Source organism: Mirounga angustirostris, unplaced genomic scaffold, assembly GCF_029215605.1.
Source record: "Mirounga angustirostris isolate CCGP_5_RB_7025 unplaced genomic scaffold, mMirAng1.0.hap1 SCAF_6, whole genome shotgun sequence".
NCBI lineage: Eukaryota > Metazoa > Chordata > Mammalia > Carnivora > Phocidae > Mirounga > Mirounga angustirostris.
Genome location: NW_026991714.1, coordinates 35,891,408 through 35,919,086, shown reverse-complemented (window position 1 = coordinate 35,919,086; position 27,679 = coordinate 35,891,408). Strand labels below are relative to the sequence as shown.

At 42.2% G+C, this 27,679-nt stretch overlaps 1 protein-coding gene across 8 annotated transcripts in view; it reads right to left on the bottom strand.

The window, feature by feature from the left end:
• Positions 1-26,753, bottom strand: part of HHAT (hedgehog acyltransferase) — a 348,803-nt gene extending 322,050 nt beyond the window's left edge. For 2 of the 8 annotated variants that reach the window (XM_045877162.3, XM_064594130.1), the window contains exon 1: positions 12,130-12,400. Coding sequence is in view for 4 of the 8 variants with exons in the window: in XM_064594128.1 (XP_064450198.1) it covers positions 26,500-26,540 (41 nt within the window). In the remaining 4 variants the exon portion in view is untranslated. Of the gene's footprint in view, positions 1-11,713; positions 11,852-12,129; positions 12,401-26,499 lie in introns of those variants that run through there. The other 6 variants (XM_064594127.1, XM_064594128.1, XM_064594132.1 and 3 more) reach the window with 6 other exon arrangements.
• Positions 26,754-27,679: the final 926 nt, after the last annotated feature.

The window sequence follows — 27,679 nt, the reverse complement described above, 5'->3', positions numbered from 1 at the left end:
AGCAAATTTTAAGCCCCAAGCAAGCACTTCTCATATGGGACCGTAATGCCAAGAATCAGAATTCACACATCTCATTTTATTTTCACAACACCTAGTGAAGAAGGTGGAGCAAGAGAGAGAGGCATTTTACAGATGACAAATGTGAAGAACAAGGCCACACGGTCAGAAATAACTGAGCCAGAGCTCAAATCCAGGTCTTGGGACCACCGAGACTCCATGCCTCCCCTCAGCCAGAGCCAGCTCCATTAATGCCAGTTTACAAAGTTACTTGTCCCTACAGCCTGGCTCATAATCCACTACACACAAACTCGTCTCTTCAAGCTCAGAGAGATAGAGCAGAAAAATATGCAAACTTTGGCTTTCATAAAATAGGAGGTCAGAAGTCAGCGGTCCTCCACCCAGAGTACCTACTGGTAATGACCTAAAAGTTGCTCAGGCAGTTTGGTCTCCTGCAACCTAAGGGATCCAGAAGGCACTTATGTTTTCAATCCCAAACACTCTCAAGCCCTCAACAACACCTTCTCAGGTCCCCCTGCTATTTTTCAGAACCATTTCTAGCTTTAAACATTTTTACTCACACTTTATTTTTAAATGCCTGGCATCTCCTAGAATACCTGAGAATTTCTTTGTGGAATTTTGTGGGAATAGCGTAGTCTTCCCATTAGTGGGAAGTTACCTTTAACCTCTGGGTTTTATGGGTCTCTTTTCAAAGGATGTTGGTATTATATTGGATGGCCTCCTCACCTCCATTTAGAATATGTGATTAGCAAAGTCTGAACCCCTAAAAATGCTACTAAAATGTGAACATAATCTTAGAGATGAAAGTTATAGAAGCCCTGCTGTTTAGAAGCTTTCCAGGGACATTCTCTTCTAGGACAATTCCTCTGCATTAATTAACTGTGGGGAACCAAAAAATTCAGTGTTAAAACGTTTCCCTTTCTGGTGCTCTTAGCTATATTGTGCACGTTTTGCAGACACCTACACAAAGATACATAGTAACGAGCAACAAAGCAGCAGAGCTGAATCTTCACATTAAAAATGTGGGGACTGGACCAAATAGCCTCCACCTGACAGCATGCTAGGAAAGCCTGCATCAAGCAGATGGGGGAGGCGGGGGAGAGTCAGGGTGCGGGGGGTGGGGGGAGCTCTGCCATTTACTGGTAGAGGAACTTGAGTGGGTCAAACCTCTTAGATAGGTTTCCTCACAGGGTTATTGAATTAAAATTTAATGTAAAATGCTTATCTAAGGCCTGGCACCAAGTAAGTGCCCCCAAAATATTAGCTATGATCTGTCCAACAGGTCCAGTTAGTGAATTTAATTCATCAGAAGCCTACCTCACCAGAGCTCTGGTTTTCTTCCTGATCTGATGAAATTTCACAGACCCTCCGTGTGGCGTGGTCATCCCACCTGCTGCCAGGCTTCCCTCAGCAGAAGGGCATCCCCAGAGCTCTGACTCAGGTCTCACGTGTTGTCCACACCCAACCCAACCCCAGGCCACTCCGACAGCAAACAAACTGTTGGCCCCCCCTTGGGGGTCACCTGGACAGCCTTCTGCCCAGCATCTCTTCTTCACCACGTCTTTGCTTATCCGCAAGGGAATGATATGCATATTCCCACTTGTCTTGTTTCATCACTCACAATCCCAGGAATGCCACCTCAAAACACCACCACACAGACACTCACATGTCATCCTTAACAGATCTTTCTTCCCTACGCCTCTCTTTTCAGCTCTTGCCCACCTATCTCAAGAAAATTCCTCTCCCCAGTGCCTTCTTCTGTATTCATTTCAGCTGTGCCTTCAGAAAGCAAATCAGAGTAGATATGTTTAAAGGATTCAATGACCCAACAGTATCAAAGAAAAGGCAAGTTGGACACTGGGGAATATAACTAGAACTTTTAAGTGTCCAAATCCATACAGGTTCCTAAACACTCAGAAAACTCTCAAGTTTCTATTTCTCATTCTCTAAACAAGCACGCTCTTCTTTAGGGATAGGCTATCATGATAAAAATCAAAGAGGTCCTTACTCAAATGTGTAAGTAATGCTTCTTTTCTGTTGTTCATGCACAGATCCCGTCCTGCAACAGCATTATCAGCTTAGTGGGTATCTGCGAGACAGCCCAGAAACTAATCACCATTTGTAAATTACTTCTACAGGAAAAGCCAACAGATAGGAGTATAGCCTGTGTTTAAGTAAATGCCTACCTGATTAATCTACGTAACCGAGGCTGTACCATTGATCTGTGAGAGCTAAGAAGAGATGCCAGGATGTGTGATGGGAAAGGGATGGGTCTGAGAAGTCTGCCGCCTTAGTGGAAATACTGGTCAGGACTGTGAAGAAGTACAAATGTAGATAGTGGAGGGGGAGGGAGAGCAGGAGTCACGTGGCAGAGGGTCTTAAACATAAAGTATTACAAGTTTGGATTTGATTTGCTGAAGAAACCTCAGGCTTATGAGCCAGTACATTTAACTATTTGAATGAAGCTTCAGGAAGAAGCCCTTTGACAGTGTGGTAATCTAGAGGCAGGAAGGGCAGCAATTCGGGGGGAAGTAGAGAGAAAGTGCTAGAACCAAGCAACACAAAGAAAAATTACGTCCTTCCTGGACAGGAAACCAGTCCAGGAAGCAGTAGGATTGAAAAAGAAGAAAACAATAACAGCAACTCCAAAGCTGTAAGATCACAGTATCTCAAAGCTAAATGTTATTGACAAGAGGAGAATATTTCAGGTAAATGAAGACAAAGAGAGAGAAAGTACATTTAATATTAGGTGTTGGAAGGAAATCATAGCAGGTTCCTCTGGGATCAAAGGGAAAGAAGTCAGACTGGAGTAACAAGGAATTTTACCTACATATTGGGGTGTAAAAGCCCCTGAGGCTGGGTATTTCAAAAAAGTATTTATCTGGGGATTATAGAACTCAAGAGGCCCACAGAATAAAATCCTAGCTGTAAAATGGCAGCTAACAGTTTTTTCCATACTGAAGAAACATACATTTGCATTTACTTTGTGATTTAACACTCCACCTGCTTTCAAAGATATCAACTACTCTACTCCTCACCAGGAGGGCTAACAGTTAGCTCTTTTTCAGGAATCAGAATCCTGCTCAGTGAAAGCCAGCGATCTGCCCAAGCACACAGAGAAGCCAGTGATGGGGCAAAAACCAGAACCCAATTTCCCGGCTCCCACTCTTTCACAGGCAGAAATCCTGCTCCTTAGTCTTGGCAGAGAAGCACAGCTCACTATGCCAAAGCCAAAAATGTGCATAAACATAACTTCTGTAAGATGCTTTCCCCCAGCAATTTCCAATATCACTTCAAATGTATCTTTATTTTTGATGCATGCTACAAATGGATTCCAACACTTCCATTTTAAATGTTTTCTACTGCTTGGTCTTGATATATCCAGTGTGAATGAGCTATAACCACACCCCAACATGCACTAGAGGACTTTCAAAACAGCACTCAGCACTGAGCTAATAATCCTTAGGTACCAGCATCATCATTGTTACTTCTACCAATTAACGGTTGCTCAATGTCCTAAACTGAAATTTTCCTCTACTTAGTTTTCTTATACTTTAGTAACAACTGTACTATAGTAAGTGCTATTTATAGGCTACTTATGCCAAGCAAGCACTTTACAAGTATTATCTCATTTAATCTTCATAACAACTTTTTAAGGTTGGTACTTTTGGTACCCTCATTTAACACAAAAGAAAACCAAAGCCCAGAAAGGTCAAGAAATTTGCCCCAGATCACACAGCTGATAAGCAGCAGAGCTTAGCTTCAGACCCACCAAGTCTAACTCCAGAGCCTTCCCTCAGCCACCTCCCTATTCTTACGAGATTCATTTTTTTCAATGTCTATGATGAAATCAATCCATTAGGAAACCTAGAAGTTATACAAGCTACATACAAGCAAAAGAAAATTTTAAAGTCATGTGTAATTTAGATACTCCCTAGAAAGAAAATCTGTAAATCAACTAGATGTAATCAAAACACACATGAACCATCTAACTCATATTTTCCTTAAAAGATTGACTGAAGATGACAAACTAAACCAATTTACTCAGATATAAGAAGGGAAAGTCAGCAGTTACATAGAGATAAGGGCAGAGTAAAATTGAAATAATTCTAAATTTAGGAACAAATGAACACTCTGGAAATCACAAAGTAATAAAAACAAAAAGAGCAGACTTACACTGAAATGACAATGGCTTTGAAGAGAAGCAAAGAGTAGGGCGATATTCTAGCACATTTGGAAAAATTAGGAGACTTGCTCCTTTCTAGGGTCCAATGTGATGAAACAAACTTATTTTGCAGAATACAAATTGGAGGACTCTCACGAGGAAACCCAAATCGAGACACACTGTGTCCTCTCACGTCAGTTTTCTCCAAACCATACTCAGGAGTCTTACGAAGAGTCGTCTTCTTTTACTATGTAAGACTAACAAAAAACATTTCTCCAAACCCAGAAAGGCTTCACTAACATGCAGCGATGGTTGGGTGGGTTGGAGGAGGTCCGCTGGACTGGGCAGAATGTCTAATTACAGAATATTTTACAATACCTGCACGACTTCCAAACATGCACCAAAATATCATGTATCAGCCATGTCTCACTGCACCATAAAACACCCCAACACACAGTGGCTTAAAACAACAAAGATCCGTTTTCTTCGTGATTCTGTGGGATGGCGATGTGGGCCATTCTCCTGATCTTACCGGGCACCACGCTTGTACCTAAGTCACCGCACAGCTTAACAGGGACTGGAGGGGCCAAGAGGACCTCACCCCCGCCTAGCAGCTTCTCCTCTAGGCAGGTCTGACCCTTCACAGCACGGTGGCTTCGGGGGTTCAAAAGAACAAAGACAGAAGGGGCAAGGTCTCTTAAGGACCAGGCTCCAGAATTCACAGAACACTCTATTGGTCAAAAGACCAGTCCAGATCCAAGCAGGAAGAGAAGAGTGATTCCATCTCGTTACGAGAGAACACAGCAAGCGCACCTTCAAAGGGAGCAGTGACACAGCCTACCACTCCAGTATGTGAGAGTCACTAATACATAAATCCTAGAAAGTTACTGGGAAAACTGCAATTCACAAGGGAGCTTTAGTACATAAAATGTCACAAAGGTTGATTATTTGTATATGAAAAAAATAGTTATGTCCCCCAGGCCAGAATTTCAAAATCAGTAAGGACCCTACTGTCATCTGATCTAATCTCTAGCCAGTTTGGGAATTTCTTTTACAATAACCTACCTGACCATTTCCAGTAACATCAAGAGGCAGAGAAACTTTTTCTAAGCAGTTCTGATTATTATCCTGTTTCCTCAAACTGAGTCAAAAACTGCCCCCCTCTATTTTTTAAAAGCTTTCTGCCACTAGTCCAATTGTACCTTCTGGAACTAAAGGCATGGAGGCAGGGTAATGCGATTATTTAGAGATGGCTGTGGAGCCAAAGTTCGAATCCCAGCTTTGCTACTTCCTAGTTGTATGCCCTAAGACAAGTAGCATAACCTCTCTATGCCTCAATTTCCTTATGTATAATCAGGGATAACAGTCAGAGGGTTGCTGTAAGGATCAGATGAACTTACAAAGTGATAGAACAGTGCCTTGGGCACAGTAAGTTCTAAAATTCTATTCTTTTTGTTTTTAATGTTATTGCTGTTATACTAAAAAGGCTTAATTATTCTCTCCAATAATACTCCTTCAAATATTTAAACATAATTAATGCCACACACTCCATCCCAAGCCCTCTTCCAGGACAAACATCCATGATTTCTTCTACCATTTCTTCAGTGACCTAGTTCCTAGACCCTTTACCATTCAGTCAGTTGTCTTTATAGTACAGGTATCTAGACCTGAACCTAAAACTCCAGATGTGGCAGAGAGTACGGCAAGACCATCACTTCTATTCTTCCAGAAACTGTACTTTAAATAATGAAATCTAGATGCAGTTCTTCATTCAACAAGTATCAGTGAGCTCCTACTGAGATTCAGGGAACTGTGTTATTTGTGAAGATAAAATATAAAATCCCATCTGGGAAAGCCCCCAAATAGGGCTCTCCCAGAAATGTCCATGTGTTAATCCCTGGAACCTATAAACACAGTTCCCTTACAGAGCAAAGGGATTTTGCAGCTGTCATTAAGATGGGGACATTATCCCTGATTATCTACATAGGCCCAGTACAATCACAAGGGTCCTTCTGGGAGGGTCCGAGACAGAGAAAATGGGATAATGAAAGCAGAGATTAGCGTAGTGTGCTCTGAAGATGAAGGAAGAGACCACAAGCAAAGGGCTGAAGGCAGCATCAAAGGCAACAACAAAAAAGTCTGCCCTAGAGCCTACAGAACTTCTGACCTCCAGAACTGCATGATAATAAACTTGTGTTGGTTTAAGCCACTAAGTTTGTAGTAATTTGTTACAGAAACAATAAGAAACTAACATACCACACCTGCCTGGTGGGAGAAAAGTAACTAAAAGGGTTTACATAAAAAAAATAAATAAATAAAATCAGAATATTTTTAATCCAACTGTTACAAAACTTAAATTGTAAGAAAATTAAATCTAAAACAAAATTTTGTATTCAGTTAGCACCTTGACATTTTTTGGCTTCCACCTCACACTGATAACAGTCTTAATATCAAACAAAGCTCTAGGTCTTTTTATACAAACTGCCATTAAGCCAGACCTCTGCTATTAAAGAGCACCGGAAAGGAGTCACTTTTGTAAGTCCCTAATTCACAAAAGCTACGGATGTGCTTTTATACTGTCTCCCACGAAAATGCTCAACCTACTTTAAGCCTTTTTAATCACCAGGAATCATGCCAACTACATCTTACACTCCCCAGATTAGGGGCATCTGAATGAACCAAAGATTTTATAATATACTATTTTAAGTAAACTTTGTATTAAAATGTACTTAAACTTAAAAAAAATTAAGACTTTCAAAAAGCAGATTCACTCCAGTCATTGCCACTCAGATTAAAAATTAAGTGCCTCAAAAGTCCCCTAGCCTGATTTCTATCATCTTATTCATTGTGCCTGTTTTTGAACTTCATATAAATGGAATCACATAGCACTTACTCTGTTGTGTCTACCTTCTTTTTATTCAGCTCTATGCGAGGCTCATCCACATTGTATGTGAGACAATAAACTGTTCATTCTCATTACTAAAGAGTAGTCCATTGTATAAACTATGCAGTTATCCATTCTACTACTGATGAACATATGGGTTGTTTCCAACTGGGGGCCATTTTGAATAATAGTGTTCTGTACACTGACTGACATGAGTTTCAGTGCCCATATGCCTTTACTATTGTGTTTATCCAAGAATGGAGTCATAGGAGAGATCTATGTCCAGCTTTAGTAAATGATAGTAAATGATACACCAATTTCCAGAACAGCTGCATCAGCAATGTATGAGAGTTCCAGTTTGCCCATAACCCAACCAGGACAGGTATCCCCCACTTTCTGAAAGGTCAGGTTATGCCACTTCACTTTTTACAAAAGACCGACTTTCGTGGCTATTTTTGTTAACCAAAAGAAATGCGAAGATTTTCACTTTTACAAAAAAAAAGGGGGGCGGCAAGAGGAGAAGATGGCACTCAATATTTGTTTTGCAGCCAGTCCTTAAGGAGGCAGCACACATCCCAAGCAGAGGAGTGGCCCCGAGCTCCTTCCCGGGGAACTACACTGAGGATCTCAGCATCACATCACCAGAGACCCTGAACAGTGTCTGTGAGTATCTGTGCTTAGTCTTCATTTATTCTCCGCATCTACCAGCGAGATGTATCCTAAGATATTAGAAAAGCTTAAGAGGGGTTATTTTTGGGGTCTGGGAATGCTCAAAATTTTTCCATATAAATTAATGGTAATTGCTTCTTTGCTTCACACCATTTCTGCTTTCGAAAGATTTCACGGGAATGCTCTGCTTTTGGAGAGCAGGGGAAGCCTGTATATACTTAGCACTCACTCTGGTGACTATATAGTGGTAGCCCATTCTCACTTTAATTTGCATTTTCCTAATTACTGATGAGGTTAACCATCTTTTCATGTGTTTAAGAATTTGGATATCCTCTTTTAGGAAGTAACTTGCCCATTTTTCTATTGGGCTGTCCATATTTTTAGTGATTTGTAGAAGTCGTTTCTACATTGTGGGTAGGATTTCTGTATTGGATATATGTATTACAAATATCTTCACCCATTCTGTAGCTTGCTTCCCACTCTCCTTATGGAACCTTTAAATGAACAGAAGTTCTTACCAATCTTGTTCCTTTATAATTAGTTGCTTTTTGTGTCCTGTTCAATAAAATTTTGGCTGTCCCTAGGTAATAAAGATATTTTACTTTGCTTTCTTCCAGAAGCTTTATTATTTCAGCTTTCACATTTAGGTGTGTAACATATCTTAATATTTGTATATGGGATGAGGTAGATGATCAAGATTCATCTTGTCCACATGGAGATCCAGTTGGCCCAGCATCATTTACTGAAAAGGCCATCGTTTCTCCAGTGCACTATGGTGTCACTTTTGGCACAAACCACACATACATGTGAGCCTGATTATGGATGCTCAGTTCCATGGTCTATCTAGCATTGCGCCAATACCATATTAGCATATTATGTATTGATCTAGTCATCCGAATTTGCTTTTTCTTAGATTATTTAGAATTTCCAAATAAATTTTAGAATTGGCCCATCAACTTCTATTTTTGAGAAGACATCTGCTGGGATTATGATTGGGATTGTACTAAACCTATAGTCTTATTTGCAGAGCAATGACATACCCTCCATTTTTTAAATCTTTAATTTCTGCCAATAATGTTTTAGCTTGCAAAAAGTTTTTATCATGAATCGGTGTTGAATTCTGTCAAAATATTTTTCCCTTTTATGTGTATGTGGTTAAATTACATTTGATTTTCTGATATTCGCCAAATTTTCCCTCCCTAGAATAAGTCCAAATTGGTCATGGTTTAGTCCCCTTTTTATAGAATGTTAGACTTGATTTACCAATACATCATTGCTAAGACTTTCACGTATTTTTTGTGAGCCTGTAATTTTCTTGTAATGTCCTCATCAAGCTTTAGTAACAAGCTTATGCTGGCCTCATAAGAGAAGCCAGGGAGTGTTTTCTCTTTTTCAATTTTTAAATGGACTATTTCCCTTACAAAACCATGTAGGCTTGGAAATTTTGCTTTGGAAAGGATTTTAACTACAAATTTAATTTCTTTAATAGATACAGGACTATTCTCCTTTTCTAGTTCCTATGTCTTAGTTAAGGGGTTTTATTTTTTTTTAAGTGTCCATTTCATCTGAATTTTCCAACATATTACCAAAATTGTTCACGATAACATCTTAAAATCTTTTAAATGTCTATGGGATATATATATTGATAACACCTTTTTCTTCTCTGGCACTGGTAATATACTCCATTAAGGTTCATTCCCACTCTCAAAAAAAAAAAGAGTTCTCCTGCACTATGTGACACACAGCCATTATCACAAAAATTCTCTCCAGCAGAATTATCCACAGAAGGAGCAGAGCAAGTAGAGTATATAAACAATTCAGCAATTCCCTCTCAACAGCTTTTATCACCAGAAATAACTGAACCTGAGTAAAAGGAGCTACTAACTGAAATAGAAGGAAACAGGTATTTGTAATGCTCTAGGGTGGCCAGCAAGTACTCAGAAGAAAACCAGAAGAAAAACAACCACTAAGTAGAGTTTGTAACCTAGGATACCCACCCCTCCACCCCCAAGGCATCCGTAGGTAGAATTCAGGGGGCCATAAACCTATAAATGCTCTCATACAGCTTTATTTTCATGAACCTCTAAAACAAATGTAGGATTTATTATAAATATGGACAACAAACATTACTAGAAGGAGCTGTTCTGGCAACTTTGTCACCAATTGAAGTCAGATACTTTCGTTACACAGTGCAGCTGTTGCAAATACTGGGAAATATCATTTACATGGGCATCGCTACTTCGAAATTATGAGTTATTTGATATAGCACTGAATTTTGTTACTTAATGCATTAAATAAAACGAAATACTCTTTCCACAAATTTGGGGGTTTGTTACACTATTCTGATAATTGTGTTTCAATGTAATTTGTAACTTTTTTTTTTTTAAAGATTTTATTTATTTATTTGACAGAGAGAGACACAGCGAGAGAGGGAACACAAGCAGGGGGAGTGGGAGAGGGAGAAGCAGGCTCCCCGCAGAGCAGGGAGCCCGATGCGGGACTCGATCCCAGGACTCTGGGATCATGACCTGAGCTGAAGGCAGTCGCTTAACCAACTGAGCCACCCAGGCGCCCTTGTAACTATTTTTTTAATGCCTTTTAAAAATTGGCTTCCCCAGACTCCAAAGAGGTCCGTGTGTGTACACACACACACAGTCTCTCTCTCTCTCTTAAAAACCCTACAAGGAATCAAGGCAAGAGAAGGAACTCACTCCAAAGCAACAATTAAAGAGCACCTCCCCTTGGCCAGGCCCTGAGCTGCAAGCAGGAAACACTAATAAGGCCTAGGCTGTCTAGTTCTGATGTTACCTACAGAGTTCCTACCACCACGTAGCCTCCCACGATGACTGCTCCCTCCAGAGACTCCGCCTTGACCCTAAATTAGTCTGTCTAACCTGCTTCCCAAGGAGGGAGCAAAATAAATAGTAGAAACAGCAAAGGCTTTGATCCAGAAAAGGGAGTGTAAAACTCAGCCCTGAAACTTACTAGTTTGTGCCTTTAGCATCTCCTCTCTTTTTTCGCTATGAAAGGGGATAACACCACCTACCCTCCCCCGTGATTGTAAGGTTTAGATATAATGGGTCCAAAGCACCTGACAAGCACATCATCGTTGTTAATATTAGTTGAATCCTTCAGGTCAGAACGGACTGTCCTTATTCTATACTAATCACAGTTAGGGACTGCCACAGAGAAAAAAGGGAGAATTCTAGGAAAGATGGAGCATGAAGAATGGAAGGAAAAAACAAAACAAAACTGTACTTGTTCTTCAAATTCCAGTATAAGAACCATCACCTCCTCAGTGAAGCCTTCCCCTCCTGTTCCCACAGCACTTTATCAAGTAAGCACTTGACAGCACCTATGTGCTTAGCTCTGTGAATGAATGAATGAATGAATGAATGAGGAACACCACCCCGAAAGAGACAGAAACAGCGAGTCTCATCCCCATAAAATGCAAACCACCAAGGACGCCAACCCCTAGCAGGACTGCTCTGATCCAAAAGCCACGAACCAAGGAAGCAGCACTTTTCTTAACACCAAGGCCGGAGACCGGTGCCACCTGCAGGCTAGACTTTGAAGAAAAGAGGGCAACTGAGTCTGAAGAGTAGAAAGCAAAATCAATAACTTCGGGGGTCACTGGAGCCGCAGCAGTAGGACCGGCGCACTTCTGACACCGCCCAGGGGACCAGCGGAAACTGGGGACCAAGCCCGGGGAGAGGCCGCTGGCGGGCGCGGGCGCGGACGCGGCCCGGCCTGCGGGAGCCCGGCCACCTCGCCCGGAGCGCGGCGCGGCGCGGGGCGCTCGGCCCTTTGTCTCCACGGCGGGACCGGGCGCCTCGTCTGCCCCGCCCCCCGGGCGCGCACGCAGGAGCCGGGGTAGGAAGCGGAAAGCGCCTGGAGAATTTCTGGCTCTCAAGCGGGTACGCCACGGAAAGTCCGCACTTAACCTCCCCGGGACCCGCTACGGCCCCGCTACCAACCTCCGGGCTGTCCCGGGCAGCGACCGCGGCGTTCACGCGCGCCACGAGTCCCCAGCAACCCTCTCGGCACTTCCGAGTCCCGGCGGCGGCGGCGGCGGCCGGCTTCCCGGGAAGCCGCCCTCTTCCCCGGGAGCGGCGGTTGGAGGACCGGCCCCGCGCGCGTGCTCGGAGCGCGCCCCCGCCGCCGCGCCCGCGCGCCCCCGGCTGCAGGCGGCCCGGCTCGGAAGCGGGCGGCCCTGCGGGAGCGGCGCGCCGGGGGTGCGGGGCTCCGGCGGGCTGGGGGCCGCCCCCCGGCCTCCCTCGCTCGCCCGCGCCGGGGCTCCGGGTTTCTCCGCTGAGCGGCGCGCCGGCCTCTCCCCCATCCGTTTGCTAGTTGCAGGCCCGGGGCTGCCCCGCACGTTTGGAGCGGAAGTCACCTGAAACTCCAGGTGGGCTCTAACTCCAGCCCAGTGGTCCCCACGGACGCTCCGGAGGCGAGAGGAGGTAGCCTGGCGGGGTGGAAGGAAGGCGGGCTTTGCGGCGGGCTGCTTGACGGGCTGGCCGCGTGAACTTAGCCCCGGGGAGCCTCCCTGCCCTCCTCCGTCAAGCGGAAATAAGCTTCCCTGCTTTCCTCGAGAATTCAGAGTGCAGACCGAATGGGATGAACGTTATCACCTGTAAAGCAATTTACAGAGATTATCACCACTGCAAAATGTGTACCAGTGATTTCGAATGGGTTGTAAAAAAGTGGAAGTGACTTCGGCTGAGCGCTGTTGCTCAGAGGACGCCGAGCCTGCCAGAGTTCCACAGACCTACCTGAGCCAGACAGTCACCTGGGCTCTTGTTAAAACCAGAGGCATCTGGGGTGCCTGGGTGGCTCAGTTGGTTAAGCGACTGCCTTCGGCTCAGTTCATGATCCTGGAGTCCCGGGATCGAATCCCGCATCAGGCTCCCTGCTCAGCGGGGGGTCTGCTTCTCCCTCTGACCCTCCTCCCTCTCATGCTCTCTGTCTCTCATTCCCTCTCTCTCAAATAAATAAATAAAATCTTAAAAAAAAAAAAAAAAAAAAACAGAGGCATCTGGATCCCTCTTCAAACCAAAGTGATCAGACTCCCCAGGGGAGGGTTGTCTCAGGTGGTTCTATGATCAGGTCAATGTGGATAACTCTGCCTTAGGCAGCAGGAAAACAGAGAGGCTCTAAATTTAATCCAGCCGTCACTGAAATAGTCCAGGAGATTATCTTTCTGATTGCTAATTTCTCTGAGAAATCAGAGCATAAACTCTGAGAAAGGAACTATCTTCTCTTTCAGCTCTCACCATCCCCACTCCCACCGCCTAGTACAGGATGGTGTTAATAAACGAGCTCCAAGTAGAAGTGCCAGATGTATCAAATAAAAATACAGTGCCCAATTAAAATTGAATTTCAGATGAATAACTAATACTTTCGTAGTATCAGTATGGCACATGCAATATTTGGGATATACTTACACTGAATAAAAGTATTAGTTGTTTATCTGAAATTCAATTTTAATTGGGCATCCTGTATTTTTTTCTGGGAACCCTCAGCCTCGCAGAGGGAGTGATAGAGTAACAACTCAGCTCAGGTAGTGGCAGACTCAGGGATAGGAATGAGATAACAGTTCCTACCTTATTTCTAAATGACACTAGTGGACAATAATGTAGGTTCACTGTCACTTACTCTTAACCCCTTTCTACACAAACAACATAGTCACCTGAAAACACAAACAAAAATAAAGGCAGATATAATCACAGGAACATTAGAAACATCAATAAAAACAGTCAAAATGTAAAGAGACGCAATAGACTAGGAAAAGTATTTGCAGGCACTACCATGCAAAGTGTTATTTATTGTTATATATGGATTAAATAAGAAAACGTTAGAAGCCAGCTGCAGATGAGCAAGACACATGAATAAAGAATTCAATAAAAAAATAGTTGGGATACACAATTAGGAAACATATTGCAGAAAGCTTAAAGAAGTGCAAAGTGAAATAAGAACATAGGATGTTCATATACGAAATTGGCAGAAGTTAATAAATAACATTAAAGGGGTGCCTGGGTGGCTCTGTTGGTTAAGCATCTGACTCTATGTCAGCTCAGGTCATGATCTTAGGGTCCTGGGATCAAGTCCAGCATCCAGCTCTGTGCTCAGTGAGCAGTTGGCTTGAGATTCTCTCCCCCTCCCTTTTCCTCCCCCTCTGCTCCTCCCCCTGCTTGCATGTGCATGCTCTCTCCCTCTAAAATAAATAAAATCGTTTTTTAAAAAAGTGACTAACTTCGTTTTAAAAAAAATAAAAATAAAAAATAAATGGCATTAAAGACTGGCAAGTGTGATAGCACTCACACACAACTTCTTAGGTAGGTAAACAATTTGGCAATATCAAAACCCTTCAAATGTATCAAAATTCCTAAAACCTTTTGAACTCTATGACAATAAATCCAAAGGAAATTATCTGTAATGTAGAAAATACTCTTTATGAACAAAGATTTTAATTTTAACATATCATTTTAACTTATTTAATAACAAGGAAAATATACTATAATGTACCAAAATATACTATAATAAAGGGGAAAATATCCTGGAAACTCCTGAATTTTCCAAAAATAAAGAAGTAGAAATTAAACAAAAATGTATACACTCTTCAGTCTATTAGATACACAGCCTTTTAAAATAATGGTTACTAATCATATGCAATATGACCAAACTATATCTTTTTTAAACCTGTGTGTGGAGAAATGACTGGAAAGGAAATAAAGTTAAATTTGGGTGGTGGGAATTGCTTTATTTTTAATCTTTCCACATTTTTATTAAACACAAATTAATTTTATAACAGAAAATTAATGTGTTACCCCTGAAAAAAATAAAAAAACTTTTCTTACCATAAAGTTAGTTTTATGGACCCTAGAATCTCACTTTTCATTATCATAACTGAATGCTGAGACTTTCTAAATATTAAAATCACCTTAAAACATTTTCCCTAAATATAAACACCTTAACAAACTCTGCACGTTATCTATTAGCCTAGGGACTATCCTTAGCAAATTCTTAGTCCTATGCTGAATTTGTCAACTTAGTCAATCACATAAGTATATGGTAATTAAAGTGCCTTAAGTATTTCTTAAAATTCAGCAAATCATATGAGGCCTTGGGATTTTTTCCCGTCAGATTACATTCTGAAAGAGGACAAGCTTATAAACTTTTTTTTTTTTTGTAGTAAAATACACATATAACATTTACCATCTTAACCATTTTTTTTTAAGATTTATGCATGCACTCGTGCGCATGCCTGTGGGGGCAAGGGGAGGGGCAGAGGGTGAGGGAGATAGAGCATCTCCAGCAAACTACCGCCCCATCTTGAGCAGACTCCCCCCACCCAGCAGATTCCCCACTGAGCTTGAAGCCAGATCTCACTACCCTGAGATCACAACCTGAGCTGAAACCAAGAGTCAAATGTTCAACCCACTGAGCCACCCAGGTGCCCCCCAATCTTAACCATTTTTAAGGGTACAGTTCAGTAAGTGTTCAGTTCATTCACAGTGTCATGCAACTCCAAACTCTTCATCTTGCAACCCTGAAATTCTGTACCCATTAAATAATAACTCTCTACTACCCTCAGCCCCTGGCAACCACCGTTCTACTTTCTGTCTCTATGGATTTGACTTCTCTAGGTACCTCATATACATGGAATCATACAGCATTTGTCCTTTTGTGAATGGCTTATTTCACTTTGCACAACGCCCTCAAGGCTTAGCCTTATTATAGGCTGTGTCAGAATTTCCTTCCTTTTTAGGTTGAATAATATTCCACTGTATGTATATACCACATTTTTAACCATTCATCTGTTGATAGACACTTGGGTTCTTTCTACCTTACGGCTGTTATGAATAATGCTTCTATGAACATGGGCATACAAACATCTCTTTTTGGATACTCTGCTTCCAATTCTTTGGGCTATATACCCAGAAGCAGAATTGCTGGATCACATAATAATTCTATTTTTAATTTTTTGATGAATCATCATACTGTTCACCATAGCGGGGCACATTCCCACCAACAGTACACAGGGTTCCAATTTCTCCACATCCTCACCAATACTGTTATTTGGGGTTTTGTTTGTTTTTTGATAGCAGCCATCCTACTAGGTGTGAGATAATATCTCATTGGGCTTTTGATTTGCATTTCTCTAATAATTAGTGATGTTGATCTTTTCTTGTGCTTATTGACCATTTACATGTCGTCTTCTTTGGAGAAATGTCTATACAAGCCCTTGGCTCATTTTTTAATCAAATTGTTTGTCTTTTTGTTGTTGAGCTATAGTTCTTTGTATATTTGGGATATTAACCCCTTACCAGATATATGGTTTACAGGGGCGCCTGGGTGGCTCAGTCGTTAAGCGTCTGCCTTCGGCTCAGGTCATGATCCCAGAGTCCTGGGATCGAGCCTCGCATCGGGGTCCCTGCTCCGCGGGAAGCCTGCTTCTCCCTCTCCCATTCCCCCTGCTTGTGTTCCCTCTCTCGCTGTGTCTCTCTCTGTCAAATAAATAAATAAAATCTTTAAAAAAAAAAAAAGATATATGGTTTACAAATATTTTCTCCTTTTCCGTGGGTTGCCCCTCCACTCTGTTGGTTGTGTCCTTTGATGCAGTGAAGTTTTTAATTTTGATGAAGTCCAATTTATGTATTTTTTTCCTTTGTTTGCCTTGTGCTTTGGGGTCATATCCAAGAAATCATTGCCAAATCTAGTGTCGTAAAGCTTTTCTCTTACGTTTGCTCCTAAGAGTTTTATAGTTTTAGTCCTTAAGTTTATTTATGTATTTATTTTTATTTATTTAAGTTTAGTTGTAAGATCCATTTTGAGTTAATTTTTGTATATGGCATAAGGTAAGGGTCCAAATTTATTCCTTTACACGTGAATATCCAGTTTTCTCAACACCATTTGTTGAAAAGCCTAGACATCTTTTAAAGGCCAGGGTTTAGAGTGGGGGTGTTGTCTGGGTCTAAACACGAGGAGAAAAGTTGGGTTTACTTAGAAGAAGGGAGAAAAGAGGGGAGGATTTGTCCCCCCTCTCTTCAGTGCTTTACACACAGGCAGAAAAGTCTGGCTTTCAAAGATCTGTGCCTATTTCAGAAAAGAAGTATCAGGGTTCTGGGGCTTCCTGACTTGAACCTGGAGCAGCCAGCCCTGCAGCCAGAAGGCCAGAGCTGCCTTCCCTTGGAAGCCTTCTGTGAAGCCAGAGAGAATCCTTCCTGGAGTTGAGAAGCAATCCGAGGCTAAAGAATATTGACCAAAATTACTGATAATTGAGGTTTTAAAAAGAAAACTAATTTGTGCCTTGGTATTGTATTTCTTTAAGAACAAATATATCAAAATTAGTATGTAAATGGTCAGTCACTCTTTATGCCATTATTTTAATCTCAAATTATTAATCAGGTGCCTGCCCTGGGCATGTTTTCTCTCTGGTCCTCCGAGTTCATGATGGCCTGAGTATCTCAGCAGGGCTCTCTGTCTAGACAGATGGCCCTGAGCACCTGGTAACCACTCTCCCCACTGCAGGGCTGGTGCTTAGGAAGGATTAACCAGGCCAACTCTTCTTTGTACATTCAATGATGACTTAACCATAGAAATAATATCCATTGAACAGAGGCACAAATAATTGTTAAGACTTAATTGACGAAGGCTTAAAGGTAAAGGACAGAATTTCTAATCATGAAGTTTCAGGCAAAGGCAATAATGTAGAGCTATTCAGAAGCATTAAAGGCCTTCCTAACCCTCACCACTGGGCACAGGCTCTCATCTGTTCTACCTATGAGGATGTTGGCGCTGGTTCACCGTGATCCTCAGTAGTCAACACTGAACTAGCATTTATTTGTCCAACATCTACTTGATGCACAGCAAAAAACTAAATACTGGGAGAGAGATTTTTTTTAATGAAAAAAAAAAAAAAAAAAAAGACTTGTCTTACAGAAAGTTGCAGCCTAGCTGGGGATTCACCAAGTACACACAAAACAACTAGCAAACAATAAGCACATTTGAAAGAATATAGTTCAAACTACCCATATATGCCCAAGAATGCAGTCATATCAGTAGCCTAAACAAGGCAGAGCATAATTCAATGTCACCTTCTCCAAGAAGACTTCCCTGACCACTCCGGCAAAATTAACCCCTGCCACACTTTCCATTCCATTGCATTATTCTTTTATGTTCTCCTATAACACTACCACTCTCTGAACTTCTCTTGTTTTTTTTAACATATTTATTATTTAAGTCAGCATTATTCAGACTACTTGCAAGACATAATATATTAGTAGGTTGTAAACTAAAGCTAATGGGTCACACCAGACTTAATTTTTTTAAACAAAATGTAACAGAGTAGAGGACAATAGAGAATAGAATATGATAGGACAGAACAGAAAATAGAAGAGGGGGCGCCTGTTGGTTAAGCGTCTGCCTTCAGCTCAGGTCATGATCCCAGGGTCCTGGGATCGAGTCCCATGTTGGGCTCCCTGCTCAGTGGGGAGTCTGCTTCTCCCTCTCCCTCTGCCCCTCCCCCCACTTGTGTGCTCTCTCTCTCCCCCTCTCAAATAAATAAATAAAATCTTTAAAACAATTTTCTTAAAAAGAAAATAGGATAACACACCACTGGATTTTTATTTTTTTTTTTTAAAGATTTTATTTATTTATTTGACAGAGAGAGACACAGCGAAAGAAGGAATACAAGCAGAGGGAGTGGGAGAGGGAGAAGCAGGCTTCCTGCAGAGCAGGGAGCCCGATGCGGGGCTGGATCCCAGGACCCGGGGATCATGACCTGAGCCGAAGGCAGACGCTTAACGACTGAGCCACTCAGGCGCCCCACCACTGGATTTTTATTAAGAATTGTGAACTTTGTCAGAAATACGGTATCCAATTAGTGAACAGAACTAAGAGAGTAATGGAAGGTTATGACAAATATTAGCTGACTAATATGATAAAATTGTATCTTCTAACAAACTGTCATTTGAGGGCGCCTGCGTGGTTCAGTCAGTTAAGCATCTGCCTTCGGCTCAGGAGTTCTGGGATCGAGTCCCACATGGGACTCCCTGGTCAGCCAGGAGTCTGCTCCTCCTTCTCCCCCTGCCCCTTCCCTGGCTTGTGCTCTCTCACTCACTCTCTCTCTCAAATAAATAAATAAAATCTTAAAAAAAAACAAAAACTCTCATTTGATTTTCTGGTATATGATGTGAATTTGACCATCACCATACAGGACAATTAACAGTTTATATTTTATAGTAACATCAATCAGACTTCATCATAAAGCATTTTTTTTCTGAAAAGACATTATCAAGTAAGATATGTTTCAGGTTTGAATCAAATGTACATTTCATGAAATTAGCATGAATTGTCCTTTCATGGGACTTCGCCTTACTGTTAGAAAAGTGAAAGAGAAGTGAGAATTAGAAGGATGCCTAAGTTCAACCTCCAGATATCTAGAACTATAAATGTTGAGAAAATAGTAAGCTTCAACTTCATTGGAGGAGCATGCTGAAAAGAAAAAAGAGGATGCAAGACTTTACAAGGCAGGATATTTTAAATGTTTTTTCAGGGGCACCTGGGTGGCTCAGTCAGTTAGGGGTCTGACTCTTGATCTCAGCTCAGGTCTTGATCTCAGGGCTGTGAGTTCAAGCCCCGAGTTGGGCTCTGCGCTGGGCGTAGAGCCTACTTAAAAAAATAAAATAAAGAATGAAATGTTTTTCATTGTGGAAATCCAACAAAAGTGACAAACCCCAATATATTATTTTGTAATGACACCTTCAAAATCAGTAGGACACTGAGAAACACAGCATGCTGGACTTGTCAACAAGCCCCTCAAACATTTTTGGACAAAAAATTACTGGCACAATTTCTTAGTAGTTCCACAGACTGTTAATGACATTTAGCTGCATATTGTTCAGCAAAAGAGAGAATGGCTCATATAGATGTTGAAAAATTACTCATCTAATATGACTAGATTTGATATCTATGATTTTTAATGCTAAATGGCTAGTAAAATTTACAATTCTGTGGTATAATACTATTTCTAGTTAAATCTGTGCTACTGCAGAGACTTTTAAAGCCATGCTTCCCATGTGGCTAAAATCCAGTATAGAACTTATGATCCATCCCAGAAAGAGTATGGATTCTGTGAGTAATTCAACTTTTCTAGTTTTTACAAGATGACAAGGGGTGTGTGTGTGTTTAAATTTAACTTCACACACACTGGATCAGATATATTTACAAAACTGGAAAAAATGCCTCATTGGTCAATATCTATTAAACTGGAAAAATAATAAAGGAACTACGAGTGACAGAGCCAGCAGAATGTCTAGAAAGCATAACAAAGCTATTAAAATTCTGTTAGAAGCTAGTAAAAACACTGTGCTTAGAAAACAGCATCAATAGGAATTCAACTTGGCATCTCTAGAAACAATTCTGCTGAATTTCATGGAAGCGTTAGAAAAAAACATGGTGAAATTTGTTAAATTCATTAAAGAGAGCTCACTGAACAAAATATTGATGTGTTTTGTTCGGTTTGGAGCAAACCAGACACTCGTGTTGAATCATACTGAAGTTCATTGATTGTCCTAAGGGGACCTAAGGGGAAGTATTAAGCAGAGTGAATAAACTCAGAAATGACAATAACGTTTTTCTCGTTGAAAAGCAATCTCATTTTGCAAACAATTTCATTTTCGAAGATGATGTTTGGGATTTTAAATTAGTAGTACACTTCACTGATGATATTGATATTTTTAATGAACCTATATTTATAACTACAGGGAGAAAACAATGTAATTCAGCAAGTCAAACATCCAGGATTCCAAAAGACATTTTGTTATGGCAAGAAAGACTTAAAACCAATCACCCTAGTTCCTATTTGTTCCCAATACTGTTGCAACGCATTGAAGAAGACATTATTAGTAAGGAGAGGGACTGAAATAAAGTTAGGGATATTGTTACATTTGGCTCCTCAGCTATAAATTTGCAATCATTATTTTCCAGAAGAGAAATTATAAAATTAGGAAATTTTTTTCCAATGAAAAACCATTTTCTTTTTGAAACTCTGAATCAATAATTGACTCAAACTTGGTGCCCTAAAGAGACAAATGAATTATTGCTGCTGAGTTCTTCATTTGCACTAAAGGATGATCACAAGACATTAAATGCATCATTACTTTAGAGTAAGATTAAAGAAGAATTTCCATTGCTGGGTAAAAAGAATGCATTGCCACTATCACCACTGACAATAAACTATTTGTATGACTGAGGATTTTCAACCTTTAAAACTGATTAGAACAACAGAAATAGGCTCATGGGTTTATGCACAAAGTATTTGTCCTTTTGTGTTCTGGACTGCATTGCATTAAATAAAATCTTGCCTAACTCTTGATTTGCATTACTTATTTGGAAATTTTTTTCTATGCTGCATTCAAGTATTGATAATAGTATTTTTATGTTTTTAGCTTTTTTTTCTTAAGATTTTATTTATTTATTTGGCAGAGAGAGACACAGCGAGAGAGGGAACACAAGCAGGGGGAGTGGGGGAGGGAGAAGCAGGCTTCCCGCCGAGCAGGGAGCCCGATGCGGGGCTCGATCCCAGGACCCTGGGATCATGACCTGAGCCGAAGGCAGACACTTAATGACTGAGCCACCCAGGCACCCCTGTTTTTAGCTTTTTATATGTAATAAGAGTAAGTGTTGTTCTACAATACTTATGATTCTTTTGTGTAGGGCAGGGGAAGAAGGCATGTACTTCATTGCTGTGCAAAAAGTATTTCTTACTGGGAGGTGTGATTTAAAAGAAGGTTGAAAAGTGCCAGTCAGTGTCTGCCCTTCCCTGAAACCAGCCCCTCTAGAATGTAAACTCTAGAAGGGCAAGAGTTTTTGTTTTGGGCAGGGGGTTTCGAGGGAGGGTGCAGAGGGAGAGGGAGAATCTTAAGTAGGTTCCACGCCCAGCAAGGAGCCCCATGAAGGGCTTGATCTCAAGACCCTGAGATCGTGACTTGAGCTGAAATCAAGAGTTGGATACTTAACCAACTGAGTCACCCAGGAGCCCAGAAGGGCAAGCAGGAGTTTGATCTATCTTGCTCACCACTAGTAGTATGTGGAATAGTGCCTACAGGGACGCCTGGGTGGCTCAGTCAGTTAAACATCCAACTCCTGGTTTCAGCTCAGGTCATGATTTCACGGTGGTGAGATGGAGCCCCATGTTGGGCTCCTCACTCAGTGGGGGTCTGCTTCTCTCTCCCCTCTCTCTCCCACTGCCCCTCCCCCCATTCTCTCTCTCTCTCAAATAAATAAATCTTTAAAAAAAGAAAAAGAATAGTGCCTACATATTCAATAAATATTCAACAAATATTCAACAAATATAGTTACTAAATACACAAACTAACCAAATTGGGAAAATTAAAAGTTTGTAATTGTCTTTTGTTTTCATTACCCAGGCATCTTTCTTCCTTTTACAGATGTGTGTTTGAGACAAAATAAAGAAAAACTACTACAGTCATTTCTGTTAAGGGCCTGCAGGCTGCTAAGAACTAGGAAGGACTCCCAGTCCCTTCTAGTTTAGGAAAAGGTTGTGGATGACCTTGATAAGTTCTAGGACTTACGGAGCCCTGGATGGGGAGTGACTAAGCAGCAGAAGGGATCGTGTGAAGGTCCAACTCAGCTTACCATAAAACCATTAGTTTTCAAACTGAGTAGAAAGCAGCCATGCTTTTGAGAAGGTGGTTGAGCCCTTTTGGAACTGAAAGATACAGTCTAGTCCTCCTCCGTCATTTTATAGAGATGGAGTAATCACAAAGAAAGAAATGAACATGAGTAACAGTCTTCAAGTGTGCAGGGAGGGAACAGAGTCAAATTTAGATTAGTTTTTGTTTCCTTTTTATAAAATGGGGATAATATTAGTACCATATCGTAGATAAGCCATTATGATTAACTGAAATAATAAATGTGAAATACTAAGCATAGTGCCTGACCCATAATATGCACTGAATCATTATTAGCTATTATTATTAATATTACCAATAGAACATAAAATGTTTGGAAATATTCAGTGAGGTTTTATTTCCTTGTGCTTCTTTATACTCATTATTTCCTCTACCACTCTGTCATATTCTACAGATATTGTTCTCACACTGAGAGTAGATAAAGCTGAGAATAAAGTCTGTTGAATGTCTGAATGGATTTATTTTAAACTCGTAGTAGAGACAACATCTTGAAAGACAGGACTTTCTTTTATTCTGAAAGCTGTGCATTTTGAGAAAGAACAAAAATGTGTGTGAAACTGTTTCCTGATTTTTGGTTTGGGGCCCAATGCCCACCCCATGAGCCAAATCCCTGGGGAAGTGAACAATAGAAACCCACTATGAGGACAGTGTTTTTCAAATTGGCGGTTGAGACTTACTCTTGGATCATAAAATTGATTTATTTATTGGGTTAAAACAGGCATTAAAAGAGATGAAATGGAATGGAATAGAAAATACCAAAGTACACTGCAAGGAGTCATGCTATGTATTGTTTCATGAAGCTATTGTTTCATTCGTGTTGTGTGCATGTCCTTTGCCATGATGTGAACTCTGTTTCCTATTGTAGTCACAGTCACTGAAATGTGCATGTCACCAGGGATGTCATAGCAGAGGGCACATGTGTCTCTCCTCTCAGAATGTCCCAGGGAGAACAACCGCTCCCAGAGAATTGCCACATCCGGAACGGTGACAGAAGAGTAGAGCAGCGAGGGTCTAGGGTGGCTACACAGAGCCGCAGGTGCCTCGGCAAAATGAGAAAAGGCCTAAAAAGTTACTGTGGCCACCAAGAAGGATGGATAAGAGGCTCTGAGCCTCGGTGGGTTGGCAGAAAGTGTTAGCCAAAGTGAACTGCAAGAACTGGAGTCTGGACCATGAGAATAAAGGCAAGGGGAGGGAATGGTGGACACTTGGCACATCGGGACAATGGGACATGGAGGAAGAGTTGCTTCCGCGGAGGCTGGTGTGGACAGAGCGTCACGATGGGCCGGACACTGCTTTCCTCCCCAAACCAGAGTGATGCATAAGCTCCACCCTCCAGGCACATGTCCTCTGCAGATGCAGAGACTGAAAGGAGTAGAGAGAATAAAGAGAAGGCAATTCCTGAATAGCTACCCAAAAGAGATCATGTTCTAAAACAGAATTGGAAAACAGTATGGAAGCTCCTCAGAAAGTTAAAAATAGAACTACCCTTCGACTCAGCAATTGCACTACTAGGTATTTACCCAAAGAATACAGAAATACTAACTCAAAAGGATACATGCATCCTGATGTTTATAGCAGCATTAACAATAGCCAAACTATGGAAACAGCCCAAATGTCCATCAACTGATGAATGAATAAAGATGTGGTATATATATGCAATGGAATATTACTTAGCCATAAAAAGAATGACATCGGGGCGCCTGGGTGGCTCAGTCATTAAGCGTCTGCCTTCGGCTCAGGTCATGATCCCAGGGTCCTGGGATCGAGCCCCGCGTCGGGCTCCAGGCTCAGCGAGGAGCCTGCTTCTCCCTCTCCCTCTGCCTCTCTCCCTGCTCATGCTCTCTCTCTCTCTCTGTATCTCTGTGTCTCAAATGAATAAATAAAATCTTAAAAAATAAAAAGAATGACATCTTGCCATTTATAACGGCATGGATGGAACTAGAGAGAATTATACTAAGCGAAATAAGTCAGAGAAAGACAAGTACCATATGATTTCACTCATATGTGGAATTTAAGAAACAAAACAAATAATCATAGGGAAAAAAGAAAGAGGCAAACCAAGAAACAGACTCTTATTTATTTATTTTTTTAAAGATTTTATTTATTCCTTTGACAGAGAGAAAAAATAAGCAGGGGGAGGGGCAGAGGGAGAAGCAGGCTCTCTGCTGAGCAGGGAACATGATGTGGCTCAGCCTCAGGACCCTGGGATGGTGACCTGAGCCGACAGCAGACACTTAACCGACTGAGCCATCCACGTGTCCCAAGAAACAGACTCTTAACTATAGATAACAAACTCATGGCTACCAAAGGCGAGGTGGATAGAGGGCTGGATGAAATAGGTGATGGGGAATTTAGGAGGGCACTTGTGATGAGCATCGGGTGTTATCTGTAAGTGTTGAGTCACTAAATTGTAAAGCTGAAGCTAATATTACACTGTGTTAACTAACTGGAATTTAAATAAAAACTTAAAAAAAATTTTTTAAATCACGTATTTTTATTATGTGATGTTATTCTTACCATAATACAAAGGACAAAGCAATATACAATTATGTAGAAAACAGACCTGCCCAGAGAACCAGAAAACAAAGCTTAGTTTTGAATTATAATCCCCCAGTTTAGTGCTTGTATATGGATGAAAAAAATAAAACGGAAGTGTCTGAGTTTGGGACGCCTGGGTGGCTCGGTTAAGCGTCTGCCTTCGGCTCAGGTCATGATCCCTGGGTCCTGGAATCGAGTCCCACATCGGGCTCCTTGCTCAGTGGGGAGTCTGCTTCTCCCTCTGCCTGCCGCTCCCCCTGCTTGTGTTCCCTCTCTCGCTGTGTCTCTCTCTGTCAAATAAATAAATAAAATCATAAAAAAAAGAAAAAGAAGTGACTGAGTTTATCTTGAATTAGGAAAGACTACATTTTATGCCGCCAAGCAGACATGGGAGGTTGAGTTCCTGGTCTGAGGTCAGTTCTAGGAAAATAAAGTTACATCCTTGAACACCAGGGGCTGTGACTGTATAAAATACCAAACCTGACATGTTATTATTAATGAGGCCTTTGGATTTGGCAATGAGAAAGTCATGAGCAATCCCTATAAAAGAGCAGTTTCCGTGGACTGGTTAGGACAGAAGACAGATGGGAACAGGGTAGGGACAGAGTGGTCAGCATAAACTGCTCTTTGGAGACACTGGCAATGGGAGTGGGTGTGGACGAGCATGGACAGCAGGCTTGAGGACAAGTTCTGTTCAAGGGGAGAAACCTAAGGCTTTAGAGGCAGAATTTGTAGGCACCTGAGAAAGGCTCACACAGAGCTATTCTGGGTAAAGATGGGAACCAGGGCTAAAGATAATTTCCAATGTGGTGCACGTTGGAGACATTCTTTTTTTTCAGGTGAACACACAAAATTAGCAAAGGAAAGGCGAAGCCACGCAATGGTACTACGCATTTCAGCACCTGCAAGACGGTGTATAAAACTGCAAAGAGGTGTTCGTAATGGTGTGTGTCCGATCAGGGCTGATCTTTTACTTTTGTCTCCCAGGGCCACCTCCTTCCTGGGGCCCGGAACTGAGTGGCCTCCGAAGATGGGGGGGTCTGCGGGGAGGTTCCAGGTTGGACACTGTGGTCCCCACCCCTCCTCACTGAAACCCCACTGCCCAGGGGCTGCGGGGTTCTGCTGGCTCTCTTCTCCGGCCACCGTTCTGCTGTTCCTTTTCTGTGTCCTCCACCACTAGCTTCTCCACCCAAAGGACCATTCTGCCAAGGACTCCAATGGGGAGTTCAAAACGGAGGCGAGGGATCTCTGCTAAACAAGTCTCGCAGAGGCTGGCTTTCCTCGGGAGACCAGGGCCGCGCGGCTCGCCCCGGCCGCGTCCCCTCTCCCCACCCCCACCCTCTGGTCCAAGGCGGCTCTGAGGAGGCGGCCATGACATCACTTCCTCCGCCGGCATCAGGGCCGCCCGGCCTCACGCGCGCAGCCTTGGGCCGCGCAGCCCAGCGGAAGTGGGGCCGCGACGCGGCTGCGCCCGCCCACGCGCCCCCCTCCTCTCTCGCCCGGCTCACCTTCCACGGCGGCTCGCGGGCCTGTGGAAGCGGTGGGCCATCTTCAGAGCAGCGGCTGCCTGCAGTCTCCCTCCGCTCTTCCAGAAACTACGAGGGGCTGCAGTGAGGAGGAGGCTCCACTAGGTGGCCGCACAAGACCTTGTTTGTTTCGTGCAGGTGCCGGGCTGGTGGCGAGAGACCAGACCCTCCCCAGCCTGCCGCTCTTGTGGGGCAGGTGGGTGGTGTGCGGTGCGTGGGTGGTGTGTGTGTTTAAGGGGTGCTCAGTGGGCAGAACGGAGGGGCAAAGACGGAAGTTTAAGAAAAATCAATATCGAAATACCTAAATTGGGGCGCCTGGGTGGCTCAGTTGGTTAAGCGGCTGCCTTCGGCTCAGGTCATGATCCCAGGGTCCTGGGATCGAGTCCCGCAGCGGGCTCCCTGCTCGGCGGGGAGTCTGCTTCTCCCTCTGACCCTCCTCCCTCTCATGCTCTCTGTCTCTCATTCTCTCTGTCTCAAATAAATAAAGAAAATCTTTAAAAAAAAAAAAAAGAAAGAAAGAAATGCCTAAATTTACAAAACAGTGACGTCATGAGTTATTCATGCCTATTCATAGAAGGAACTCAGAATTAATAAGGAGCAGAATTCCCTTAATACCTTTAATCCTTTTTAGATCATCAGTTGTTTGGCAGAGAAAGTGTTAGCCTACTAACATTTCTGCCTACTGAAAATGGACGGGGCGGGGGTGGGGTGGGGGCGGCGAGGATGGTGCGTGAGACCTGCACTCCTCTAAGAATCTGACTTGTACATTCATTTTCATTCATGATCAGAAATTTCATGAGTGCCTACTATGTGCCGCAGCCTGATTAGGCCTGAGGATACAGCTGTGAACAAGACTAACAGGACCTTGCTCTCTCACATAACTCACATTTTCAAAAAGTTCACATAATAAAGATTGGATACAATTTCTCTAGCTCTGTTATTCTATGATTCCATGACTCTACGCTTCCTTTGCCTAGCCCTCACGTGTAGAAGTATGGGATAATAAGATACAGTTAATCCACCAACATTAGATGCACACATGTTTCCTGGAATAAAGTTGCGATATAATTTCCAGTACTTGGTCATTATGCCATCAGGGGTTCCGTGAAGAGACGATGTCGTGGAATTTCCAAGCCTCTCCTCTTTATCTATCACCCACTTT